Here is a 26,431-nt window from a genome sequence, read left to right on the forward strand (position 1 = left end):
TAGCTTAGATTATATCACAAAATGAGAAATTGATTTACCGTATTTTTTTAGACACTCAGACAGCGACGCCTGTAAATAACCTCATGACCTCACCTTTGTTCAGGTTCATTAGAAGATTTCCCTCCCTCAACAGGTACAGGAGTAGCCGCGGTTTTACTCTTCATTTCCCTTCTAGGTACAGGTAACTGCCTCTCATTCTCCCAATCTTCAGCCGAATAGCCTTCCCTAAAGTCACGGCTCATGTTTCTGCCCTCATAGCCACCTGCTGATAGGAAGACGAACGCCAACATTAGAGACAGTTCAGCAGTGACGCCAACAGCAAAAAACAACCTTCCATGTGGTCTTGCAGATATAACAATTGAGACACAAAAATCAGGCGAATACCCGACATCAACATATTGCATCCACACCTTTATATTCCAATGTACACTAATATCCACACCTTAATAATCTAATGTACACTAATATCCACATTTTTATAATCTAATGTACACTAATATCCACATTTTTATAATCTTATACACACTAATATCAAAACTTTTATAATCTAAAGTTACTGTAGTTAGTAAGGTTAACATATAATTTTCTCATTAATTTTTAATATGTTCAGTACCTATATGTAAATTTTGATGACTTTCATCAGGGGATATTTGGATTATATAATTACTATGGGTTTCCATACCCCTTCATGACATTTTTGCTATACAATGCCAACCCCGAAACGGACTAAAATCATATGGCGAGGGTGCAATGTAATCGATGAGAGATTTGGAAAGGTTTACTCACTTCTGCCTCGGGAGGTTCGACCAGAGAGAGACCTTGCACCTCTTCCTACGCTGTATCCTCCTCTTGCACTCGAGCCACGACCGATGGAGCCCCCACCTCTCACAAACTCCCTAGAACGAGGACCTCCTCTCCTACCACCTCGATCCATTGGGTATTGAGTGAAAGTACCTCTCCCATTCCGACTATGGGAAGACCTGCTCTGCTCCTCCTTGTAGCGTTTCACCGGTGGCTTGTCAACATCGGGACTGTCCTTAGCCCTCTCATCCTTTGTTCTCTCATCTTTGACTGTCTCATCAAGAGCTGGGGGTAGATTCTCCTTTTGCTACAAATTATATCCCTATTCATGCGTGATCATTAAACAACAAACACACATAACGGATAATTCATAGCAAAAACTAAAAAGGATATGCTAATTAAAATAAACGGTTTCACTAACATGCATAAATGAAAAATTAACCACTCTCACATAGTCTAGCATGCTACAGAAATCTTTTGTCACCATATGCTGCAGAGCAGTTGGAAAATGATGGCAATCTCATTTCCTATGAATGATTTTCAAAGATAAAACCTGAGATTCTTATACAAAAATGTGTACTTTGTTCATCATACATCAAAAGCTGCAGAAGGTAACTGCAGCATCATTAGTAATGCACTACCATTTTCAACACTAATTTCGTGCTCACTACGACTGTATGACAGACATTATCAAGACTACCCACAAATCCTAAGCTTTGTTAAGGACAGTGTCGGTGATGTGTGATATAATATCACCACATTTGATATTCTGGATCAACTGCTCTATGCACTAAGAATGTTCAATAAAAAAGGGAGGCAACAGGCTCATTTTAAATATTTTACACTATATTTTTCAACTAGCATTTAGTTGTGGCTCTCATTGCGAACCGAAACATTTCGCAATCTAAAAACCAAACATAATAAAACCACGCACTTTCAACGCTCTAAGGTACATTGAGCCTTTTGGCAGAGAACTTTTCCATCAAACATTTTTATGAATTGCAAGAAAGAGTTGATAATTTCTCATTTTTGAATATGTAACACATTTTTAGAGTATAACTACATTTGATGCAGAACATTCAATGTGCTCAATAATACACATAACACTGCACATACTTTGGGCCTTTAATATAATGGAAATAACACTAAAACCCGTTATTACCAATTGTAAAAATAATAGTGATGGAAAATACTCAAGATGCTATTGCTTATATCTAATAAAGAATAGATTATAAGCAATTTTCAAAGTCTGGTGAAGAAACAGAAGTCTATAGAAAGATAGAAAGAAGATGGCCGTAATAAACCTTCTTTATATATTAGGACACTGACGAAGTAAAATTGAAACATGAGCGAGTGAACGGAATGCAAAGTGTAATGGATGACTAGAGATATGTGTGAAAAGAGAGGTGGAGTGGGACCAACAGGAAGCACACGATAAAAGTGATCTTATATGCGCAAGAGAAAACCTCACTGGAGAAAGGAACTGGCAGTGGATAAAAACAGAATGTAGCAGGACAACCCTCACCTCTGACTTTTGTGATGAGACAGATTTACTCTTGGCTTCTTCTACACCTATAGAGATAGCCTGAGGGACGGGTGTAGGGCCCCAAGCAGATTGCTTGGGTGGAGGTAGAGAAGTCTTGTTAGACTCAGTTGGCGGGGCCTGAGACTCGGGTTTAACGGACTACAACGCATACAGACAGCAGCATGCACTAAGACACAGCCAACAGAGGCTGGACAATCACACACAATTAGTCATGCTACATAACCAAAATATGCGTATACAAAAGAGATGGTTAGTCTACATGTAGCAATGTTGGACTCATTTTCAATGAAATTTCTCTAAACGATCAATGCTGGAACTTTGGATTCTTCATAAAATTAGGCTTGAATGTTTTCATAACTTGGGTTTCAACAAGAATCGTTAAATTATTTTAGTGTCGTTCAAGTTCAAGGTCATTCAAGTAGCGGTTTATAACTAATTTTAACACACAAACGTAAATTATTTGTAAAAATGGAGAGGTAGCGGATAAAATAATAACACTACAGTAGACACTCCTACAACGTAAATAATCCGTTCCAGGAACGTTTACGTTATATGAACAGTAAAACGCATGCAAATTGCCTAATTAATTCCAAGATCTTTTTCAAACTCACCCTTTCGTCATGCAAAAAGGAAAAACTAATTTTATTAAGTAATTAATAAGTACTTTGTAATAAGTAATTTGTTAGTTGTACCATAATTGCAGTATTCTTTGTTTGCATCAACAACTTTTCTCCTTTTGATGATCAACTTCACTGGTTTTATAGACCATGATTGTGGTAATTTTACAACAAGTTGATGGGGAGTGCATATCTTCAACTCATTTACAAAGATTTGCTTATGGTTTCTAGATAACAAAGTCTATTTTGCTAAGTAAAACTAATAACAATTATTTGATGTCCACAAAACAATTTTTTTTCTATAGTAAAAAAACGATACTACTAGTTCGTCTATCTGTATCCAGAGGTCAAGGTCAAGATAAAAAATACTTCATCTCCTAACATTCAGATTAGTAGACCGATGCTGTAACACCTGCACTAATCGCCTTCAAGTATTTATGAACAATGGTGCAACTACCCTATTCTCTGTTTTGTTGACATTCTGAAGATCTATCACGACAAAACTAGAATGTGACGGAAGTTGTATATATATTAGGCTTAACGGTATACACACGCCGTTTTTCTTTTGCAAGTGCGACGAGATTCCATTCAAATCAAATTTGAAAACTCCCTCGACTTGACACTTTCCATTACATGGAATTTTTTATATTACGAAGCAAAAACTTCACATAAATTCTTTACGTTATCTGGAATTTACGTTGCAGGAGCGTCTACTTTATACACAATACTTAGCTACCTCGCTATACCATCCCGTAATTAAATGTTGACAACCCGAAAAAGCGCATTTTGTAAAACATGAATTTTTAAGAATTGAAATGGGTGAAGCATAGATTTGTTGTAAAAGTGACAGGTTAAATCGTAGCCTTCGCTTTTTATACTGACTCAGTAATACCATTATCGAGTCTTTCTCAATGCTATTTCATCACTCACAAATTTTAGGACGCATGACAAGCAGGAAAATTAAGCGAGTCGCATAGTTGATGGGTGGAAGGATGACCTAAAAAATTTACAACAAACTATTCAAGGCAATCTTGAATGATTCGTTGTAAATGTTGGTCTTTAGGCCAATGTGATACGATGGTTTGATGCTGCTAGATTATCTCGTTACATTTATTTCTGTTCTTTGAGAGTATAGGATGAAACTATTTGCAAATCACAAAATAGAAGAAATACCAAGCAAACAAAAGGGGGTGAGCAAATTGAAATGGGTGAAGCATAGATTTGTTGTAAAAGTGACAGGTTAAATCGTAGCCTTCGCTTTTTATACTGACTCAGTAATACCATTATCGAGTCTTTCTCAATGCTATTTCATCACTCACAAATTTTAGGACGCATGACAAGCAGGAAAATTAAGCGAGTCGCATAGTTGATGGGTGGAAGGATGACCTAAAAAATTTACAACAAACTATTCAAGGCAATCTTGAATGATTCGTTGTAAATGTTGGTCTTTAGGCCAATGTGATACGATGGTTTGATGCTGCTAGATTATCTCGTTACATTTATTTCTGTTCTTTGAGAGTATAGGATGAAACTATTTGCAAATCACAAAATAGAAGAAATACCAAGCAAACAAAAGGGGTACTTATCAAGTGCAAAAACAATGATACTTAAGCTTCTGTGTGAAAAGACACCTGCCTTACATGCCGAGATTGGCCTTCAGACAATAGGCGAAGAAGGAAGTAGCCACTAACCTTTTTATCTTGAGATTTATCTGTGGGATGGGCTGTGACAACAGACGTAGAGGTGGATGTGCTTTCAGGTGCTTTGCCCTTGCTCTCATCCTTCTTACTGTTCCTCCGTAGGGTCACCATCTGCCTTTGCCGATCGTTATCTCCTCTCAGACTCTCCTTTACGACAGGAGGAGGAGCTGTCATGTCTGATCGTCTCTTCCGTGCCTCTCCACCTCCCATTCCCTCCCTAACAGACAATATGACTTCAATAAAGTTTAAAACAAGTAATATGGTACCGATTGTGTTCAACAAGCAACTAGGCTTTGTGAACACAATTGGTAACTAGACTATGTAGAATATTTTCAAATAACCATGTTAACCCTGTAAAACTACAGCGTATATGCTACATGTACTTTGACTGGTCATAATTCCTATAATTTAGAAAAAGACATAGTTTTGAAAGTCATGACCAATACCCAATGTTGCATATATGCTACATGAAATGGCAGATTTGCTATCATGTGACTAGTTTGGTCATGTGACTTCCATTTCCTGTAATGACTGCCCCAAGAATGTTCAACTAGTATCTTGGTTATTTCCCTATTCTTATTTCTACATAAAAGAAGGTAAGTTTGCTTATACATTTACTTTTTTTATGAAAATAATATATTTCTGATTCATTTTGATGTGTTGGGAAGTGGGTAATATCCAAACATGATGACTTTTCAGGCATCAATTGAGGTGTGTAGCATATATGCTACACTGGGCACTGTTAATACTTTTCATTGGTTATTGTGTTTTTTTTGAATAATTAGTTTGGTTATGTAATTGTTAGTTATTGTCATTACTAATTGGCCTAGTATAAACTGCGGCTAATTATGATCTTCAGCAGTAATACTGGTGGCCTTATTGCTATGTACAAACTACAATGCAGGCCCACCTTACTATGGCCCTACCAACTATACCAGGCCTACCAACCAACAGGATACTATAATTATAATAATATACCTATCATTTTCTACTACTGTATCTGTGGTGGTGTGGTTTATCATAGTATTTCTCATAGGCTACTCATGCTACTTGTAGCTTGAGCTGATACAATGATTGTGGAGCCTATTGTTGTGTTCAATTTTTTTTATTCATGTTATACAAAACAACTATGGCCAGTAGTAGTAGTAGCCGAGGCAACCAAAGGCGAAGACATTTGTCAGTTTTCACAACAACAATTTGTGTGAAATGCGATGTTCGGCTTTGCTTCACGGAGGGCCGTAACTGTTTCACAGAGTATCACATATAGTGATGACTTTATCGAGATTTTGCACGCAAAATATAGCCCATTATCTTCTAATGCTGGTCTTGGATACTACTTACTAATTTTTTGTGTGCTAATGGTGTAAGTCTCATTGTATAAATAATAAACTATCTTTAAAATTGTGAATGTCTGTTGGAAAAAATTGTTTTGTGTGCAATGTTACATGTCTGATGTCATCTGCCACCCAATGTTGCGCATGTGCAACATGTTGAAACTTCCCTAAAAATATATTTAAAAAAAAGATCCAATTGAATTGTGTTCTAGATGTTCTTCTTGCACAGGAAACTGTTGGAGGTATTTTTCCTATCATCTGTTCTATGGCTGGGTTCTACAGGGTTAATAATTTTAATGGGCGCAACCATAGAGTTATCTCCCCCTAAAGTGATAACAACACGAGCGTTTCCGGTGCCAACAAGGAGCGTTTAGGCAACGCCCCTTTTTTGTGCTAGTCAATCGTAGTGAATGACTAGATTAATAACATCAGCCATGAGAATGGTTAAACAAGGATCATGGATTTCCACAGTTAATATAGTAATTATTGCTCATATTAAAGAAATGATGATTATAGTTTATTACTATAATATATGCTTATTATTTAAAGCAATTCAAGTCCCTCAAGCAAGCAAGTCAATCACTACGATTGACTAGCACAAAAAAGGGGCGTGGCCTAAACACTCCTTGTTGGTGCCGGAAACTCTGGTGTTGTTGAAGGCACGGTTATCACTCTAGGGGGAGATAACTCTATGGGCACAACTAATCAAATTGACTACCTCAAAGGATTTTCCTACCATTAAAAATTCAATGAATTTTTTTCCTATTTATGATCTGACACAAATGCATTGTTAATAAGAACACTTACATGAGTTAAGATACACTAACATGCTTATTTTTAACCTTAGTAAAAGAGAAATAATGTGTTGTGGAAAACCCTTCGTTTAAAGATTGACTTGCAACGAAATTCACATTACAGTTATTTGGTATCAAAAGATTCACTATGTCTCACTCTGTTGTGTTGTATGTGCAAAATATGTGGGAATGTGATTACAAGCTTTTAAAAGTTCAAAAATGAACAGTTAATCGCCGCCATCACGAAACTGGCATAGATTAGAATCCCTTTCCAAAACGACTCAAATGGGCCATAGCTTTATTGAACAAGATAGCTTCTGTTTACACTTTCATGCAACCTCATTCGTCGAAATATTTTCACAAATATACTTCACGCATTCAATAAAACCATGCCTATCGTCGTTACGCGTCTATTTGATCATCATTGTAATGCTGTCAGTTTGAGCACTGAAATCTTAAAACCTACTGTGAAAATTCGTTTAATTTTTAACATTAGCTCGAAGGAGTGCATATCATCCTCTGATAAACATGACGAGCCTGTTGGTCTCATGTGATAAACGGAAAACGATGCAGAAATTGTTCGCGCCATTTGGCAAGAAGTATGGGTCACATGATCAGATTACGATTAGACCATTAGTCCAAACCGAGACAAAACTGTAAAGTAACGAGCATCCATAATTGGTAAGGGCTCTTCTGTAAAACCTGAAGTGTTTGTCATAAACTAGTGCTCGGAGAAGTTTTATATAGAGCCTTTTATTGTCCTTTCAATTCACGTGTTAACATTATGTGCCAAAACAATAACCAAATCGTTCGACTACGTCAGAGAAATAAATTGAGTACAATCTACGGCAGTTTCGTGATGGCGGCGATTAATTGTTCGCTTTTGAGCTTTTAAGAGCTAGTAATCACATTTCCAAATATTTTGCACATACAACACAGCAGAGTAAAACATGGTGAATCTTTTGATACCAAATAACTGTAATGTGAACTAGTGCTGCACGATATCTTTGCATGTACATTCGATTATTTGGTCTCTAAATATATCGAATATCGAAAAATATCGAACATCGAAAAATATCGAACATTGAAGTTGTCTTCTATCGATATATAGTGTTAGGCTTTAACATAAACGATATGAAAGGATATTGGTCAATATTGGTTAAAAACAGGAATTGTCCCCTCTTTCAATAAGTGAAGTAGACAACTCCAGTTTTGCAAATTAAATCCCGTCGGATATTTTAATAAAATATCGGTTTCGATATTCATAGATTTGAAAACTGACAAAATGTAAAATCATCCACTGAAATATATCATCACATCGAATGATATCGGTTTATCATGCAGCACTAATGTGAACTTTGTTGCAAGTCAACCTTCAATTGCCAACCCCTTCAACCTAACGCCATATCTAATACACATTTTATTAACAGAGAAAGGTACTTTAAAAGCTATATGACAAACTTTTTATTTGATTGTATAGATGAACTGTTGCCTTTCTTTGTTCTATGATTCTAGTATGTCATAATTCAAAAAGCATTTCAGTTTAAAATGAAATTATTACTTATAGAGTAATATATACTTATTTTCTAGAGTAAGAAATTATGACACGTGGCCGAGCTGCTTGCAACTCCTTTTAAGCAAATAAGCAACATTTTGGGAACCAGGACAGTTGTGAATTGAAACTTTACCAACTACCACCACTACGAGGTTCGAATTTTGATTTAAATTACTTAAACTCCCACTGAAGCTCATCCCTACAGGCGATATGTCAATACAAATAGAATCCTGGTAACAAACAGAGCTGTTTAAATATATCCATTATTCATCCTATGTAATAAAGCAATGCTAAATATACATATCGCTGGATATGAAAGAGACTGACACACGCATCTCCACGTTGCACCAATTATTCATCAAAGTATAAGCACAAAAGAAGCACCTTAACTCGGTTACAATAGTAAGAAAAATATACTAGAAATACTAAAATATACTAGAAATACTAACTTGCTATCTGATTCTTCTCTAGACTTAGTGCGTCTAGGGGGCTTTTGACCATCGTGCCTCGAGAACTTCCCATCGGTCTTCAAATGCCTTCGGTCATCCTTCCTCTCTCTATCATCTCTCCTGTCTCTCTCCTCTCGTCTCTCTCCCCTGGCACATAGAAAATACAGAGTTGGCGCGACAGTTTACAGAAAGCCAAGTTTTTAGGATGTGCGGAATTCATTAGGAACAACAATAACGGTAGACATCTCTAGATACCAGCCAGGTGTGCCCGAATGGTGCAAAATCTTTTCACAAAACTCGCAGAGGCAACAACAAAAAATCGCATAAAGCCTTTCAGAAAAGGGAAAGATGAAACATCCACGACAGGATTTCAACCGTACGAAAAACCCATAAGGATACAAACATACATTCAGTAGTTGGGCATACAATTAAAAAGCATAAACAATGCATTGGTGTTAATACCAGCTACTGTTTCAATAGATACACCACACGTCACTGTCCAAAGCAACAGCAAACTTACGATTTTACTCTCTGATAGATGAATAACTGCTTCATGTGTGTTCACAAACAGCTTTGTACAGTACAAGTATGACCTTTCAAATGAGATTAATAATAGAAACTCCACCTAATGAGATAGAATATAATCTAATAATAGAATAGAAACTCTAATGAAAATTCACTCTGCATGTAATATTATAACAAAAACCACATTTAAGTAAACATGATAACTGAAGGCCCACCTGTACGAGCGGTGTGTTGACTTGGATTCATCTCTGCTCGTTGAGGAAGATAGCTTTTGCGTATCGTCAGCAGATGATGGCTTACTGACTGGAGGGTCTTCAAAAGGATCGGCTTGCACTTTACTGTCAGAAGGGAGTTTGTCTACTGACTTTACATCTAAGATGAAAGATATTACCAACTACATGTCAGCAGCTATAGGAATTCAAATAATAATAAAAAATAGTCATGAGAGCCATTCAGAAGAACCAAAAAACCTGCTGTTTCATCTATATAGAAAATTATTTTTTTATTTTCAATATTTGCAACTTCCTTGAAACCCACGCTTGAGGCCCACCATTTGTCAATTTGGAGTAGCTCTGGTATAAAAACTTCTATTAAACATAAAAAAATATGCAAGTAGGAAAAGTTCGAGGAACTCAAAATGACTTGACTGGCTTTAAAAACTTAAAGAAGGCTTTACAGGTCAAGTGCTTAGCCTACTCCCATCGAGGTACTTTCAACTCGACAACTTAAGATATAAATGATTCTTAGTTGACTTACTATGATGTGCATAATAACCTCGACCCCCTTTGTTCACTGACCAAATTTCTCAAAATTATTTTTAATTTGTTGTTCTTGACTTTGTAACTAGTAAACAAACATAGATTATATACCACTAGATTCAAAATCTTGTCAATATTCAGAATATCCTTATCAAATAATGTGTAGGATTTACTCAAATCGGACTAGGTGCAGTTTCTTGAACCAATGTGACAAAAATGATTAGATTACATATCACCAGACTTCGTGAGATGACTTCTTGGTTATATAATTCATACAGATAAATTTGTTGTTACCAAAGTCGTCTTGTACGCATTGTGAAATAAGAAATAAAAATGTATGTGGTGTGATCATATCTGTACAGATTGTTATCTTATACCAAAGATGAAAACAAATGGTCAAAATTCAGCTTACATATTCATTCAAGAGCATAATTTATGGCTATTGACTGATTCACAATGAGTAACGATGTTATAAATGAAACTGAAGAGCACCAAGTTGTTCATATAAAGGTTTTACGGTAACCTTGGAAAAGTTTGAGTAACGTATCATTATATGCCACTGCAGGACAAAGGGACAAACCTTTTCCAATAGCCATGGCAAATCGCCATCAATGTTTATCTTAAACCAAATGTAATCAAGTGTGGAAGCGTGGTTGGACATTTTTCAACAGTTTAATACTCAAGGGACCTCATAAAAGTGTACCCTTCAAGAGGCAGCATCTGAATGATATGAAAAATTAAAAATGAAAAGACAGCTAGCTTACGCGTGATAGGCTCGTGGTCAGTATTTTTGGTCGGAGGCTGACTGTCTCGATCTGAATGGCTGTCCGATGAAGGCTTCCGCTCAATCATACGGTTGGACTCCGGAGGTGGAGGCATCATTCCGGGACCACCTCGAGGTGGCATGGGAACGAATGGAGGAACAGGAGGCAGTGGTACATCTGGATTAGCCTTGGCATACTCTGACATCATATGCATCCAGTGAGTCATCTGCATCTCTGCAAGCAACAAGCAAGTCGGCTGACTGAACAGTTCAATCAAGGTGTACAAAAGCCATTAACTTTGTCAAAATAGTAACAGTTCAACTCAGCAGTAACATGGCTAAAAACCAGACTGCAAGAATTGGCTCCACAGATTTGAGAGATTACAGAACTAGAAATGCTGTCAACCATCGACTCATGACCAACACACAAAAGGTTCTCACAAATCATTGTAAGATTTAATCAAATATTTGATTACAACCTAAAGTGATGTTCAAAATGAGAAATGCGAAATTTCTGAAAATATTATTGTTTTGTAGATCTAAGTGAATAGAGGTGTTAACAATAGCAAGCGGTATGTAAAACTTAGCAAGAGTTGTTCAGTAAAATTTTATCACCACTTCCACACCATCAAGCCTAAGCGTCTATTCCCATGTATCTAGAGAAGAACCAACAATTATAACTTTGCTCTTTTAGATATTGACAAAGGTTTATGTAAAGCATTGATGTCATTGTTTTGTAAAATTACTTCAAATGTTAATCAAAAATTTTTGAGCTATGCAAAAAACTAAATGAAATCCAGAATATATAGTTTTTTTTCATGTTACAGAGATAAAGTTGCTAGAATGAAAAATTCACTGCACCCTGGATTTGACCTAACAAATTACAGTTCTGCCGACAGGGATTTATTAAGACAACGCTGTCCAACTAGCTACACTATGGAATAAATTGGGCATATACTTATTACACATGTTAATCTTCCATGGCTTCATGCTCAACACTGCAGCTAGCGTTATGCGTGAAGCCATACCAGATGAAAAATGTGCCCATACAAGAAGAAAAATGCTTAAATTCGTATGCCCTTCAAGACTATTGCAATCAATATAGATCTGTAGTAGGCACTGTAGCTGGTACAGTATGAATTACACAGAAATAAACACAGTACACATAAATAAACAAAACACCTTCATTTAAAAGATAAAAGGGTAAATGTTGCATGTTGATTAAAAATACGTTTTCTGCGCTAAATCTTTTTATTACTGATGCAACGCTAGGCCTTCAGCCTAACCTGCACGCAACAGTTAGGACAGACAAAGCTAACCATGGAACAATTATCTTTGTACGCTGAGATTCAACAGTGTGACATTTTGGTGAAGGCACTGAAGTTAATGGGCTAAGATAGGTTTTAAAGTGAACCAACCATAGAGTTGTTTATAGTTAGGTTGATCGGGAGTCCTTCTATCATCATCTGAGCTCCTACTGTTGTTCCTAGGCCGAGGAGGCATGGGCACTGCAACACATGCAAGAGCCAGCTGAGGACAATTATAAAAGGGTTTATAGGGCATACACTGAGATGGATGCTTTAGGGCTTAGACAGTTCCCAACTATAATACTCGCTCTCACTGAGTTACCATAAAAATTAAACATATCAACGAGTGCCAATGTCCATAACAACTTGCGGTGAGATGCAACAATATACAGGCATTATCTTTGTGAACTTTCCCTTCATGGTGGTATAACTGCTAATAACAGCGAACAGAAATTAAGACAAGTAACACATATGCCAACATTGTCTCATTGCAAACTGTCCCTCTCCGTATCATATTTTGCCAGATTTATTATCCAAAACGTTTAAAGATGAATATACACAATACTTTAATAAATTTCATCAGAAAGTATCGGCATTTTTTTATCATTTGTTTGCGATGATTTATGTGATCTGAATGCCAGGATGTATCAAGTTTCAAATAAACAAAACTTGATCGCAGTTGAAACGCTCAGAAAAAAGGCGTTGTGAAATGCCCTCACTAGCTACGATCGTTGCTATACATAGTTGATATTGACTATATCGGCTGTCGGTCTCTTTGCAACTATTGAAGCCATAATCACACTTTTGCTTGATCTGAGTGGTTTAACTGTGATCACGTTTTATCGATTTTCATCTTGAGACACCCTTGTAGTCAAAAAATCTCAAGCAGCAAAAACAGCTGCAAATGATAGAAAAATATTGATGCTTTCTGATAAAATCTACAACTTTGGGTGAGTTCATGTTTAAACGAGTAATAACGCTGCCTTTTGATGACGCAACTAAAGATAACTCTGACAGCAAATACATCAAGCCCATGCAAAGTGTAGAGCCACTTGAAATTGCCTTCTCTAAATGTGAACACAACAGTTGGCACTAAATATGATATGAGCAGGTAAATTCTTACTGCCTCCCATCCACGGAGGATTTGCCCAGCCCATTCCCCATGGAGGTTGTTGTCCTTGCTTGTGCTGTGGATGTGCGGGGTAGTATGCTCCCCCATCATCTCTTCCTCCTCTTTCTGGAGACCTCTCCCTGCTCCTCTGTTGTTGGAACCGTGGAGGCACCTGCTTTAAGATAGCAAGCACAAATACACAGATGTATATATGAACATAAAAAGCTAAGGCTAAAAATCTCTTACATTATAGTTGCCCTATAGAGTCAAACCTATGCATATGTTTACTCTAACATAACGTACTTTTCGGACTATTAACCGCACCCTTATATAAGCCGCATCTGCTTTATTTTCAAAAACGATAATAAAAAAATACATAGGCCGCACCTTTGTGTAGGCCGCAGAACTCAGAACGGTGATTTTTAACACAGCAGCAACTTTGCTGTTTAATACGTAACAGTGCCATTAGACACTGTTCCGTATTAACCGACGCTTTTTAACCCAGTGCCTAACGGAACAGTACCGTTAAGGCATTGTTTCGTGTTTTCTTTCACTGCTAGAGGCGAACTAATCGGAGATTCCAGTTAATGCACCCTAGCGGTGAAAGAAAAACCACAGAATATCCGCACCCTTGTCTAAGCTGCATGACTCAAAACATCATAAAAAGCAGCGGCTCAGAGTCAAAAAAGTACGGTACAAAGTTTCAACATATTAAAGTCCGTCAAAGATCATAAAAACACCTTAAACACGTGACCACTATAAATAGATGTTATTGTTACTTCACTTCTGCTCTCTACACATGGTAAAGGAGATATGCGACTCGACTTATCCAACTTTCACTAGTAAAGTAACCAATTCAGCGAAAAGATTTTTTTACGTTTTGCTTTTAATTTTCTCTCCATCCTATTATATTTCCTTAAAAAATTTTATGCTTCAAGCAGCTTCCAAAATCCTAATTGAAAGTGGCATTGAGAGAGTATCTAATGGAAAAGTGCAGAAGCAATTATTTGCCTGAAATTATTAGCTTTTTACATAAGGTACTTGTAAGTAATGGTTTGTCGGTATTGCTAATTATGCTAGATCTGTTGCCAACTGCAATAAGTTCAACCATTTTAGGAATCGGCATAAACAAAAACTCATATGCTATCACGTCTTAATGAAACATCACGAAAAACTACAAAGATACATTTAAGATGTTGACTAATATATAAATCCAGATTGACACTCATTAGGCTTATATGAAACCCCAATGATTCGCATCAAGCTGTAGAAGGAGGGCGGGTGTCCTCAGATCGGTAATACAATGGTACAGATGTCAGCGAAACTTACCTGCGACCTCTTATCCTTGTTGCTGCCATGTGACCTTGACACCTGGTCGCTAGAGCTGCTCTCACTGGCGCTTCTGCTTCGTCTCTGCTCCTCCGACTATAATTTGAAGAAAAAGTGTTCTAAATTTGAAACCTAGCGAACGCTTGCAAGGGAAAACTTGCCAACTCTCTCTCTCCTGAGTGAGCTTCAACTAACCCCAAAGCCTGCTAATACAGCATCGATCTAGATGCAGGTATGTAATACAGCATGGATCTGGAAGCAGGTATGTAATACAGCATGGATCTGGAAGCAGGTATGTAATACAGCATGGATCTGGATGCAGGTATGTAATACAGCATGGATCTGGATGCAGGTATGTAATACAGCATGGATCTGGATGCAGGTATGTAATACAGCATGGATCTGGATGCAGGTATGTAATACAGCATGGATCTGGATGCATGTATGTAATACAGCATGGATCTGGATGCAGGTATGTAATACAGCATGGACCTGGATGCAGGTATGTAATACAGCATGGATCTAGATGCAGGTATGTAATACAGCATGGATCTAGATGCAGGTATGTAATACAGCATGGATCTGGATGCAGGTATGTAATACAGCATGGACCTGGATGCAGGTATGTAATACAGCATGGATCTGGATGCAGGTATGTAATACAGCATGGATCTAGATGCAGGTATGTAATACAGCATGGATCTGGATGCAGGTATGTAATACAGCATGGATCTGGATGCAGGTATGTAATAAAGCATGAATCTGGATGCAGGTAAGTAATACAATTTGAAACGGATGTATCCATTATTTAATAAACAAAAATATGATACACTGGTACATGCGATTCTATGATTGCACAAACTTCAAATAGTACTATAGAGGTTATCATTGGCTATTTTAGACTCATGTGGTAAACTGTTAATCAATTTCTAACAAGAAAGCTTCAAGATTATACATTGTAGTTACAGAAGATTATGTCGTATCCAATATTAAAAACAGTTTTGCAAGTATTCACTAAAACGCCAGAATGAACAGATAACAGAAAAAATGGGTTATCCTAGCTTCCTAGCAATAAACAACATAACATTTATAGATGAGAACAGGACATCCCGAAGGCAAATATAATCATCCGTGAATCAATACATAATCATACTAAACCGTAATAACAGTACAAAATACAGTCAAACATGGATAACTCGCCCTCGGAGAGCTCGAGCACATGGTTAACTCGAATGGTTTTTTTGGTCCGCTCCCACGTAATGATAAATTGCTTTAGATAACGCGACCTCAACCCTGTTAACTCGAACAGTTTTTTTGCCCAACGGCTACCGAAACAGTTGTTATCGCTTTAGAAAATCACTTTATTCCAAGCCATAGAGGTAAACCTTAACTTTTCGTAGTTCATAGGCTTCGTTATTACCATCAAAGGCAAGATATTTTTGTCAATGACTTTTCTAAAGGTTTGGTGAAATTTGATTTTTACCAAACATCTGCTTAGCGATGGCCCTTCGGAAGCAAGGAAAAGTGAGGTAACCTTCGCATTAACTTAAAAAAAAGATTGGCAAATTGATTTTGGTTAAAACGCTCAGAGAAAAAAGTATTTTCTTGTGAGCATTTCAACAGCGATTAAGTTTTGCCGATTTTAATATAAAAAACGTCCCGGCAATAACATCACCTCAAACAACAAACCAATCTCAAGTGATAGAAAAATCTCTATACTTTTTAATAAACATTTTTTAAACTTTACATTAGATGCATTTAATTTGAAAAAAGCCATTTATGCTTTTGATTTATATTATAGTTTATATATGTACATATATCTACTAATAAATATATAAATACATGGACTTGTGACAGTGCTCTGATAACTTGAACTGAAGTTTGAGTTATCCATGTTTGACTGTATAAAGAGCCACACCTAATAAATGGCTTACAATTACAAGGTCTTAATAATATCAAATGTAACTCACCTCCTCGCCTCTCTTGCTCATGGCTCTCTCCAATGCAGCATTCACCTCTTTATTCGTGTTCTTCTGTTTCCTGCTCCACTGTTCATCCTCATCCGTCGGACTGTGAAGGGCAGGTGGAGGACGACCCATCCCTCCTGGACCGGGATAGGGCATTCTGTAGCCATATGGCCCTAACAGACAAATCATGAGTTCAACTTTAGCTACTACTGAGGAGGACAACAGTTTGCCGTGTGAAGAACATCCGAACGTGCATTTTTAATGTTAACTTTCCGAATATCAAGAATGATCGCCGACTGGCTCTTAAATAAAAGACATCGACAGTAAAGCACACATCACCTTTGCGCAGTAATATTCCAACCATTCAAAACTGCTTCCACCCAATGAACTATGACATTGTACATTTGACAGCTTCTGAGGATCAGAGAAGCTATGTAGTGCAACAATGAAATTGTCCATCAATTTACTAGCAAAATATTTTCTCCGCAAAGTGACATATAGGACATACTTAACATGATTAAGGAGATATCGCCTGCAATGCTTTCCAGTTGGAAAAAATCTTTTGACAAAAAAAACCAACGACTACCGCCTGAATCTTCTGTCGAATGATCGATGAGCAAAGTTATTTTAAAGATAATTCTGAACCAAGTGCTCACCTCCTGGGGGCATGTTAGGGGGTGCTGGCTTGCCTCCAGTGGGTTGACCCCGCTGCCACATGTCATAAGGATTTCTTGGCATCATGCGATCTTGAGGTGGATAACCAGAATATGAATGAGGATGGGGTGCCCATGCCTCTCGCTATAAAAAGACACCAAATACTAGTAACTGAACCTTCCTTGAATCAGCAGAGTATATGACTGCTCAAAGACATTGCCTATGGTTGTGTTACTCAATACATTGCAGTGCCCATCATATAAGCACAACTTTCGTTCGCCTGTACGGATAGTATAAATATACAGTATATATATACAGTATATATATACAGTATATATATACAGTACATGTATATACACCAATACTTTTTAAACAACTTATTTGCATTGCACATCTTGTAAGATTATCCATTCAAATGTAATGTATGTAAGAGATGAAAGATAAGGCTTGCTAGCAAACTTTCACATATTTATTGGAGTTTCTGGACCTAATCTGAACGATCACTAGGTCAGTATCAGCTCTAACAATGAATTGGAAGTTGGTACATATTCTGCAAGTGTAACAGTCAAAATTATGCAGAGCATTACGAAGAGGAAATCTTGGATCTGTAATTAGACTAGGTGGTGTTTGGTGTTTTTCGATTGGTTGCAACAACATTGGAGTACACATTGAAATTGTAACAGGTTAAACGAGGCGGTTTTAAAAGCATTCACCTATTATAATAGCTGAGTAAAAAAAAATTTCAGTCTGTACATTGAAAACCATGCGACTGACAAGTTAGCGTTAACCCTCTATTTGAATGCCACCTCTAATAAAACGTCACTATAAGAGAAAGGTTAAAAAATACAGCAGAAATTAATAAATATTTAATCACTGCATATGGTTAATAGCAGTTCTTCGTTTAACTCAGTCTTATCCTTCGATGTAAATGAAAAATGGTTTAGCAAACATACCGAGACTGACGGCATTAATGTCACTCCGCCGGAAGCAGAGTGCAAAATATGGGAGCCATTAGCATCGCTTTGCCAGTAAAAGGGTTAAATTGCTTTTTCCAAAATTCTGACCAGCTAGCCAAAAATATTTTATTTGAACGTCACCTCTAATACAATGCCACTATAAGGGTTTTAAAAATACAGCACCATGACTCAAATAGAGGTTTTATTGGAATGCCTTCTAGCTAATAGAAATGAAACAAAAAATAATCTTGTGTCACTCAAGACCAAGAGCGATGTACGTTGCACAAATGATATCAAGAATGTTTAGACTTTAGCCTTGATTCAAAACAATTAAAATATGACGAATTGGTAGCTAAAAACTGGGCTACGCTAAAAACAATGATAAATGCAACTGAAAAATATACAAGCTAAATGTTTTTAGAAGAATGGGTAATCTCAAAGTATGGAAGATATTGGACAAAGGTATAGGAAAGTATGGAAGGTGTTATGAAAATTGGTAACTGACAGCTAATCCGTCTCCGTAATAAAAATAATTGAAAAACATCCTCTCCTGGTCATTCATGATCAAGAGTGGTGTACTTTGTACAGATGATATCAAATCAAAACACTTACAACACGTGGCAAAAACAATGATAAGCGCAACTGATAGATAAATAGGTAATCTCCATGTATAAAAAGTGTTTTGAAAATCTAGTATAAGTGAGAAATAAAAGAAGATGGTGTACTTACTGAGCGTCCACGATCACCTCCTGGTCTATAGCCTGTGCCAGATCTATGCTCTGTTGATTGATTAGATTTGTCTGGAGAACTGTCCTGTCTCGGTCTGTCTGAGGGGTGTGTATTAGGAGAAGGTGGCTTTCTCTCTGTACCAGATGATTTGCTTGGTGGACCTGACGCCTGGTCCTCGTCGTCAGAAAAGACGAGTTTGACTGAGTAGTCAATATCATCAGGGGCATTTGCCCAACCTGAACAACAATACCAAATCTCATGTGCTAAAATGCTAATTGTGAACCATGTTTCCATACTAACTGAGGCATTACAAAACAAGTAATCTATTGTTAATCAAGCTGCTTCTGGAGAAAACGTCTGACAAGGTACCGGTGAAGCCTTCACGATTATAGGAAAATTACCACGGGTTTGGCATTGATTGGGTAGAAGAAAGCAACAACGAAGCAGTATTGAAAGCCATGACTAGATAGTTGTAGAAATAGTTTAATGTTTGTAGGCTACACTAATTAAATGCTTGCTTTATACCAAACAAGTACAGCGCGCACTAAAAGTGCTCTATTGGAATTGTGTCCACATGTTATGGATAGTGGGCTTATCAAATGAGTCACATATTCCTGAAAGGGCAATTTCAGGGATATTGCTTTTCCCCGCAATATCCTACCATTTAAACCAAGAGATCTATTGATACACAGGGTACTAAATGAGAGTTGATTGCTTACACTATTTAAAAAAAACATTTTCTATTTTTTGACTGGTAAGAAAATTGAAAGCAACCACATAACAAACCACCAACAGTAACAAAGTAAAAAGAATTTGGCCACATGAGAACTGAACAATCTGGGTTCTGAACAAGGCGTCTGTGAGAACGAATAACAGTGGTTTTGCTTGTCGATACTCTGAGAAATAATTCAGCTACCTCAAAAAAAGCCAAATATGTTTTAAACTGAAGACATCTTAAAACACAATAGCATTCAAGAAAAACAGGAGCAAATAATGTGGTGACCAAACACCAACCGCTCTCTCAGAAGTGAGTATTTATTAGCTGAAGTTATATTTGCCAAATGCTGCTGTGTGGGCCTGAACTGAACCAAAAAAATTAATGGCATTCTAGCTAAGATCTGTCTAATGGTAATGTGAATATATTGTGACATTCTGGATTGCAATGAATTTGCTATTATGTGATGAAATAAAATGCCTACAGCAAATGTTAATAATATATTGTCCTATCAAACACAAGCTTCGGTCGCAGCTGGCTAAACTAATTTGAGAGTGATTGAAATCATTAAGCACAAGCTCTACTGCTTTGTTTACTTCAGTTGCTATGGCAGCGACGGTTTAGGTTGGGGGCCGTGCGTCTACCTCTTTAAAATCAGAGATGCAATAGAATGGTACAACAGAGTACCGATATAGTAATACAAATGTACAAAGAAATAACGTCTAACGATAATTTGTTCCAGAAAACTCGTCATGAACAAATTTGCCATTTGACAAATTTCAAGATGGTAAAAACTAGGCTAGGCTATTTTGTCATCATTCATCAATATATCTTACTTTTTCTTTTATACTTTCAAGGTTGACTTGCAACAAAATTCACATTACAGTTATTTGGTATCAAAAGATTCACCATGTCTTACTCTGCTACATTGTAGGTGCAAAATATGTGGAAATGTGATTACAAGGTCTTAAAAGCTCAAAAACAAACAGTTAATTAACAGCCGCCATCCCGAAACCGCCGTAGATCGGAATCAATTTTTTTCTCAGACGTACTCAAGCAATTTGGTTATTGTTTTGAAACGTGATAGCACGTTAAAGTCCGTACCTACCGTACCTGGTACCGTACTGGTCTGTGACCAATCCTAACAATAGAGCAAGAGGAAGATGTGTATTATTAGACTTGTGGCGTGAGACCTCCAATTAACAATGCAGTGATATGATCGTCTCCAGAGTCAGAAAGCGAAACTTCAGTCACCATGTAATTACAACTTCCAAGATGAAGAGAAACTGCCTGACCGCTAAAGCAGATCAAAGATAAACTCACTGGACTCTTCATTGACAGCTTGACTGGCAGCTTTGTGCCCAAGGTCTTCTATATCTTTATCTTTTACTATTGTAGGACGCTTGAACAACCTGTCCTCTGTTGAGGCACTGTTCTGAGTCTTTTGGTTGTACATTCTGCCGTTATAACTCGAGCTCCTGTACTGTAACAAACAGCCAAAATCTGGTGTCAAGAGGATTGGATTAATTAAGGGAAGCCGGTACAGGAGTGATACCGCAACATATGAATAATATTGATGCTACTTTTATAGATGAACACATAATATTTTAGTAAATTTTATCAGAAAGTATTGGTTTTTTTTAATTGCGATTGTCTTTCATGTTTGATGTGATCTGACTGCCACGATGTTTCAAGATTAAAATTGACAAAACTTGATCGCGGTTGAATGGCTTACAAGAAAAATATGTGCGAAATAATGTCACTAGTACATAACTCAGATAACTCATATCGGCTATTGCATTCAAACAATAACTGCCACAAACAGCCTTTATTATTTGTTCATAGTAAATCAGACACGCTGATCCTGATTTTGTACTCAAAATAAAGATCGGTCCACTAACTTCTAAAGTTATTTTTGTTTTTAAAGTTTTTTATAGCGATTCAATATGAGTGTCGCAAACGACACGATCGACACAACAAGCCCCGCCCATAAATATGTGCCACAATCTAGCTTTTTAGGGACGGAAGTTGGGATGTTTAGTCTGATCTAGAATTATAGGTGTCTTAAAACCCATTATTCTCTAAATTCAGCCTACAAAATAATATCTTTGCTGAAAGGGAGATAAGCTATTTAACATTGCTTGTAGTTTGTTACAGGATGTTTATTAGGGTGAACGCAGAGAAAAATGAGCGATAACAATGCTAGCTTGTGATAAAATCGTGCGTTTTAGAAAAATGCTGATACTTTCTGATAAAATCCACTAAAGTTTTGTTCATCTTCAATGTTCTACTCCATGAGAGACAAATGCTATTGCGACAGGGCAATTTTGAGGCCTGGCCTCAAAGTTCAGGCTAGGTTCAAGCAAATATCACTCACAGTACTGCAAGCTATTGTGACTTGTTTGTAGACAACATATCAATTAATTTCACGCAGTTCTAGTGAATTCTTTTAATGGGTAATTAATTTGCCACTTAAAGTGCAATTGAATCTTTGAAAATTGGTCCATTTACGCAAGATGACTTACCTTCTCCTCTACATATGGAGTCAAATTTCAAGAAATATTTGCCTCAACATGCGAAATGATTTCATTATATAAAATACAAAAATTATAAAAAACAATTTTGCAACTCAACTTTGTTCCAATTTGTGCAACAGCTGTCAAGTCGTCTCTACGCAATCATCGTATAACTCATATTTACAGTCAATAGAGTCTTATTCTACAGCCTCGTAGTTTAACATGTTTATAGAGAGCAAAAAATAGGCTGTTCACTAAGCTGCCTCATTAGACGACTTTAGCGTCCAACCAAAAATGTGACCGACACTCAGAAAAATTCAGCCAAGTAATGATATTTGTTGGTCCATTTAAAAACAACATTTTTTTCTGCAAGGTTACTATTGATTTTGAGTTATTTTGGCACATTATCTGCATAATTCCATGTGATATTTTTAACCGCAATCCATTCAACAAAAAGCCTTAAAAACCATCCATCTATACCAGATGTAAGAATCTAACAGATACATTTCAGAACAAACTAAACAGTACTTACGCTGTCCATGTCTTCGTCATCGCTGTCATGAGGTCTCTGGTCAGCCACCACACCGCCTGTCCGATTCTCGTCGTTGCCAGTTTGGGGGTCGGACGTTATATTTTTTCCACCCCCATCCCTCCAGCTCCCCACATCTGTGTTATGTAAACTTTTATTATCGCAAGTTAAAACTTTCAGATTTAATTGAATCAAAGAAATCGGTGTAACAAAGATATTTCGACTATTAGTAGTGCGCTACATCTTAACTCCAGGACTAACATCATGAACAACAAAAAACTCTTTATATAGCTAAATATGGCCAGATTATTACCTGAATCCATAATCCACTTTAGCTATGTGTGCAAAAACTTACTAGCTTTACCAACCCATACAAAACTTACCAACTTACTACCTTTATCATCTCACATTAGCAAAGAACGATGCAATTTCAATAAACAAACAATAGTCCATCACAGATTAAACAAGATTGGCATCGCATCCTATTGCAAGGCCATTTGCTTGTTACTAAAATACTGCATGTGGGACATGAAAAAATGCAAGAGACGATACAAAGACATGATGTGCTCCCAGAAACATAAGTGAATATTAATAAATGAAAATGCCAGTTTGAGGAGCACCAGCGACCATGTATAACATTGTTATAATGACTACTTTGGCATAGTGTCAACTGCCAGACCTCTGACTGTGCCATAATTAGGAAAATGTTACAAGGCACGAGACATTATTAATGAAAGTGTGTGTGAACAATATCAAGGAGAAAGCATGAAGTCTGGTTACTTCGTAACGCTGTGATATTATTTGTATCGTTTATCGCTAAAACTAGAAATTCAGACTCTTGACTAAGATTCCCACCAAAGTGGCAGGCAGAAATTGAGAAAACTGACCTTTACTGAACACATGAGACGACCCACTGATGGTACAATTACTCCAACACTAACCAAATGTTCTCGAAAAGGAATTTTCATACGGACTCTGTGGCAACTAGTGCCTGCTCCAAAAGAGTGCCTGCTTCAATTATTATGCAACATAATAATGGAAGGAATGACAATGTGGCATATGCTAAGTATCATGATCTGAACTTTGTAGCTTATTAAATACATGGGGTTATAGTTTTTGGACTAATAATGTGTTACACCCACTCTGAGGCCGGAGGTCTAAGGATGTGCCTGTCCCAGGCTTGCCACCAGCACCACTCGCTGTCCCACCCTCCAGGGAAGGAAACTCCCTTGCAAATCGGACGCTCTCCTTGCCCTTGACAGGAGGTGGCGGTCTCTCCTGATCGAATGAAGTCGTACCCCTTCCTGTCACGCTGCTCCAGGTCTTCGGCTGAGTCTGGGAGACGGTCCCCACTCCGCTCCCACCACTCGTCACAGGACCCGTGTCCGACCTCGTCGCACCACTCTTCGCTGTCCCTGAGGCGAGCATCGAGTTCTACAACATATTGAATCACTGAATGTGTCATAATTTAGATTTCCGCCACAAGGAAACAAATGAAAACATTACTTTGAATCTTTTTGAAAATATTGCCTATAAGAAAATATAACTATTTGACTTGTACACTTGACAAGGAAAAGACAAAGTCTAAATAAATTTTAACTGGTACCTCATACATTTCTACTGTCACAATTTTCAACAGCTTATAAAAGGTAATGTGTAAACAAATAATGTTACTTTTTGCAATTGAGCTATTTGTGACTGGAAAAATAATAAACAGCACTTGAGCAAGTTCAACATGTATACATACGAATACAATTGAACTTCAAGAAGTTAGTAAACAATATTTAATAATAAGATAACAAAAAAGCCAAACTCAATGCAAAAACTTGAACACTCCCCAGATAAGTATAGATGTGATTGAACAAACAGAAATACCTGCTGCTGTCGCGACGGCTGCCCAGACTGCTGCTGACTGTCGCTCCCTGTCGATGTTTTCCCTGTGCCCCATCCTGTACTAGCCGGTCCACTTGGTACTAAGCTAACTGTAACACGAACGCAGAAGACAGTGATGTGCTATTCCAAACACACACCAAACTAGGTAATCATCAGTATAAGACCACCTACCTGTTGGGTCGTTACCACTGTTTTCAGATTTTAAGCTAGGAAGGTGAATAGGTGGTGGCATACGCCTGACAGCTGCAACTTTACCGAGAGATTGGAGACCATGTTGCCTTTGAACTAAAATATTCCAAGTTACCAAGTTCAAAAGCTGCAATTCACTTCACAGTTTTTCACCACGGCAAACAAAAAAGACCAAACTGACTAACCTGATGATTTTTGAGCTTCTGCACCTTTTCCCTTGTAAACACTATTTATATTTATCGATTGGAACTTCTTCTTGTCACTTCTGTTCTGACCACTCAAACCAGAGGAGGACATGATGCCAACGACTTCATAAGTTAGCTGTTGTTAGTACCCTCGGAACGGTGTCACTGAAGCATTGGTTAGTAAAATTATTAACTTATCCAATTTAGTAAATTAGTAAAAAGTAGCATTATATAAGTAAACCTGAGTGATAGAAGTAATATTTACAAACTAGGTATGCACATCTTTGCACAACAATTAAACCTAATAGTTTAAATAGGAAGTTTACAAACATCTCAGATAACTAGACATCCTAAGCACAGAATACCCTGTCTATTTAACATTACTTATGCTGGACTTTTTTAAAGTGACTGACCTAAATAGCAGCCCATTCGGTTATCTTTTCTGAAATACTATGGCAGTGAAAGAATTTACTAAATGTGAACTACGAGAACAGATGGATGACATAAGAAATGCAAATTCTATTAAATATATTGCATATATTTATATCTACACTAAAAAGCGACTATCTGCGACTAACAAAACTCGGAAATAAATACTACACCAAAACCGCACACGCGAACAAAACAGAATCATAAAACTACAAAAGGAAACCGAAAGGATAGATGAATAATAGTTCGGCCTACTTCACCCAGTATGCAATAATAGTCAGGTCCTTCCAATTTAAACGGACTTGAGTTTTAAACGTATGGATGTTCGATCATATGTAGCAAAAATAACTCTTTGTTATTAACAATTTCCTAAATGCAAAGATATAAATCGGTATACGTCTAGACTGGAGGGTATTACGAAGCGATAATTATGAAAAAATCAGTCGTCTTAAACCATTGTTAGCTTTGTAAAAGAAATTGCTAATAAGCAAAAGCAACTACAACTTGGCTTTTAGCAACATAATAGCGACTAATATAGCGTAAACCAAATAATTGTAGCGAAGCCCAAGGAATGAATTATAAAACTAAAAGCGTATGTGTTAAGATATTGGCTTGTAACTTACGAAGGACCGTTCAGTGGGCTAGATAGAAGCCTGTAAAATATTCCCTCTAAGAGAACAAATATTCGACCGTGAGTGAAAAGATTGGACCAGATATGTATTGGTCTCCAACTAAAAACTTTACTCCGCCGCTTCCAAGCTTCTCTGTGATACCCACAATTCTTAGCGCTTTCCGAAGCCCTAATTTTTCTCATTGCAATTATCGAACGGCGATTTAACAATAACCAATTAGCAGGCGCACAGCCTAATGATGAGGATAACCGGCTATGTATAGGAATGCCGACAATGTTTACGCGGAAAAGGTTATCTGACTATCGGGTAAACAACTCCCATCTAAAAGCTCGTGTCTTAGTTGGTTAAGAATCTAGGACTGAGGAAACCGACCTTTGTTGCATATAATACATGTAAAAGATATATGCATACAATACCGATCGATATACATTGTCGACAGTCCATTAGT

General features: G+C 37.2%; 3 protein-coding genes across 3 annotated transcripts in view; all 3 read right to left on the reverse strand.

The window, feature by feature from the left end:
• LOC137410007 (pneumococcal serine-rich repeat protein-like) overlaps positions 1 to 4,874 on the reverse strand; it is a 32,091-nt gene extending 27,217 nt beyond the window's left edge. Inside the window, exons 1-4 of the mRNA XM_068095636.1 lie at positions 4,656 to 4,874; positions 2,327 to 2,485; positions 787 to 1,108; positions 94 to 265 (exon numbers count right to left, since the gene is read on the reverse strand). Coding sequence (XP_067951737.1) covers positions 94 to 265; positions 787 to 1,108; positions 2,327 to 2,485; positions 4,656 to 4,874 — 872 coding nt within the window. The remainder of the gene's footprint in view (positions 1 to 93; positions 266 to 786; positions 1,109 to 2,326; positions 2,486 to 4,655) is intronic.
• A 3,644-nt stretch (positions 4,875 to 8,518) lies between these two features.
• On the reverse strand, positions 8,519 to 16,712 carry LOC137410008 (uncharacterized protein DDB_G0284459-like). Its single transcript, XM_068095637.1, has 8 exons — positions 16,560 to 16,712; positions 14,590 to 14,685; positions 13,273 to 13,435; positions 12,261 to 12,350; positions 10,844 to 11,077; positions 9,537 to 9,693; positions 8,797 to 8,943; positions 8,519 to 8,546 (listed from the first exon to the last, which is right to left on the reverse strand). Exons 1-8 carry the CDS (start codon positions 16,710 to 16,712, stop codon positions 8,519 to 8,521), a joined length of 1,068 nt encoding a protein of 355 aa, XP_067951738.1.
• A 4,195-nt stretch (positions 16,713 to 20,907) lies between these two features.
• On the reverse strand, positions 20,908 to 26,016 carry LOC137410009 (protein PRRC2B-like). Its single transcript, XM_068095638.1, has 7 exons — positions 25,975 to 26,016; positions 24,923 to 25,087; positions 24,720 to 24,833; positions 24,531 to 24,637; positions 23,798 to 24,089; positions 22,659 to 22,792; positions 20,908 to 21,093 (listed from the first exon to the last, which is right to left on the reverse strand). The coding sequence occupies exons 2-7, from the start codon at positions 25,032 to 25,034 to the stop codon at positions 20,908 to 20,910; spliced, it is 945 nt and encodes a 314-aa protein (XP_067951739.1). The 5' UTR covers positions 25,035 to 25,087; positions 25,975 to 26,016.
• Between the last annotated feature and the right edge of the window lie 415 nt (positions 26,017 to 26,431).

This window comes from Watersipora subatra, unplaced genomic scaffold (assembly GCF_963576615.1).
Source record: "Watersipora subatra unplaced genomic scaffold, tzWatSuba1.1 SCAFFOLD_35, whole genome shotgun sequence".
Taxonomy (NCBI): Eukaryota; Metazoa; Bryozoa; class Gymnolaemata; order Cheilostomatida; family Watersiporidae; genus Watersipora; species Watersipora subatra.

Coding starts and splice junctions, on each gene's coding strand:
- LOC137410008 (XM_068095637.1), bottom strand. CDS start 16,712: ATGCCCTATCCCGGTCCAGGAGGGATGGGTCGTCCTCCACCTGCCCTT. Junction 11,078..12,260: donor TAACTATAAACAACTCTATG/GTTGGTTCACTT, acceptor TGTTGCTTGCAG/AGATGCAGATGACTCACTGG. Junction 8,944..9,536: donor TCAACACACCGCTCGTACAG/GTGGGCCTTCAG, acceptor TCTATGTGCCAG/GGGAGAGAGACGAGAGGAGA.
- LOC137410009 (XM_068095638.1), bottom strand. CDS start 25,034: ATGTCCTCCTCTGGTTTGAGTGGTCAGAACAGAAGTGACAAGAAGAAG. Junction 24,090..24,530: donor AGCCGTCGCGACAGCAGCAG/GTATTTCTGTTT, acceptor AATATGTTGTAG/AACTCGATGCTCGCCTCAGG. Junction 22,793..23,797: donor CTTAGACCTCCGGCCTCAGA/GTGGGTGTAACA, acceptor TACATAACACAG/ATGTGGGGAGCTGGAGGGAT.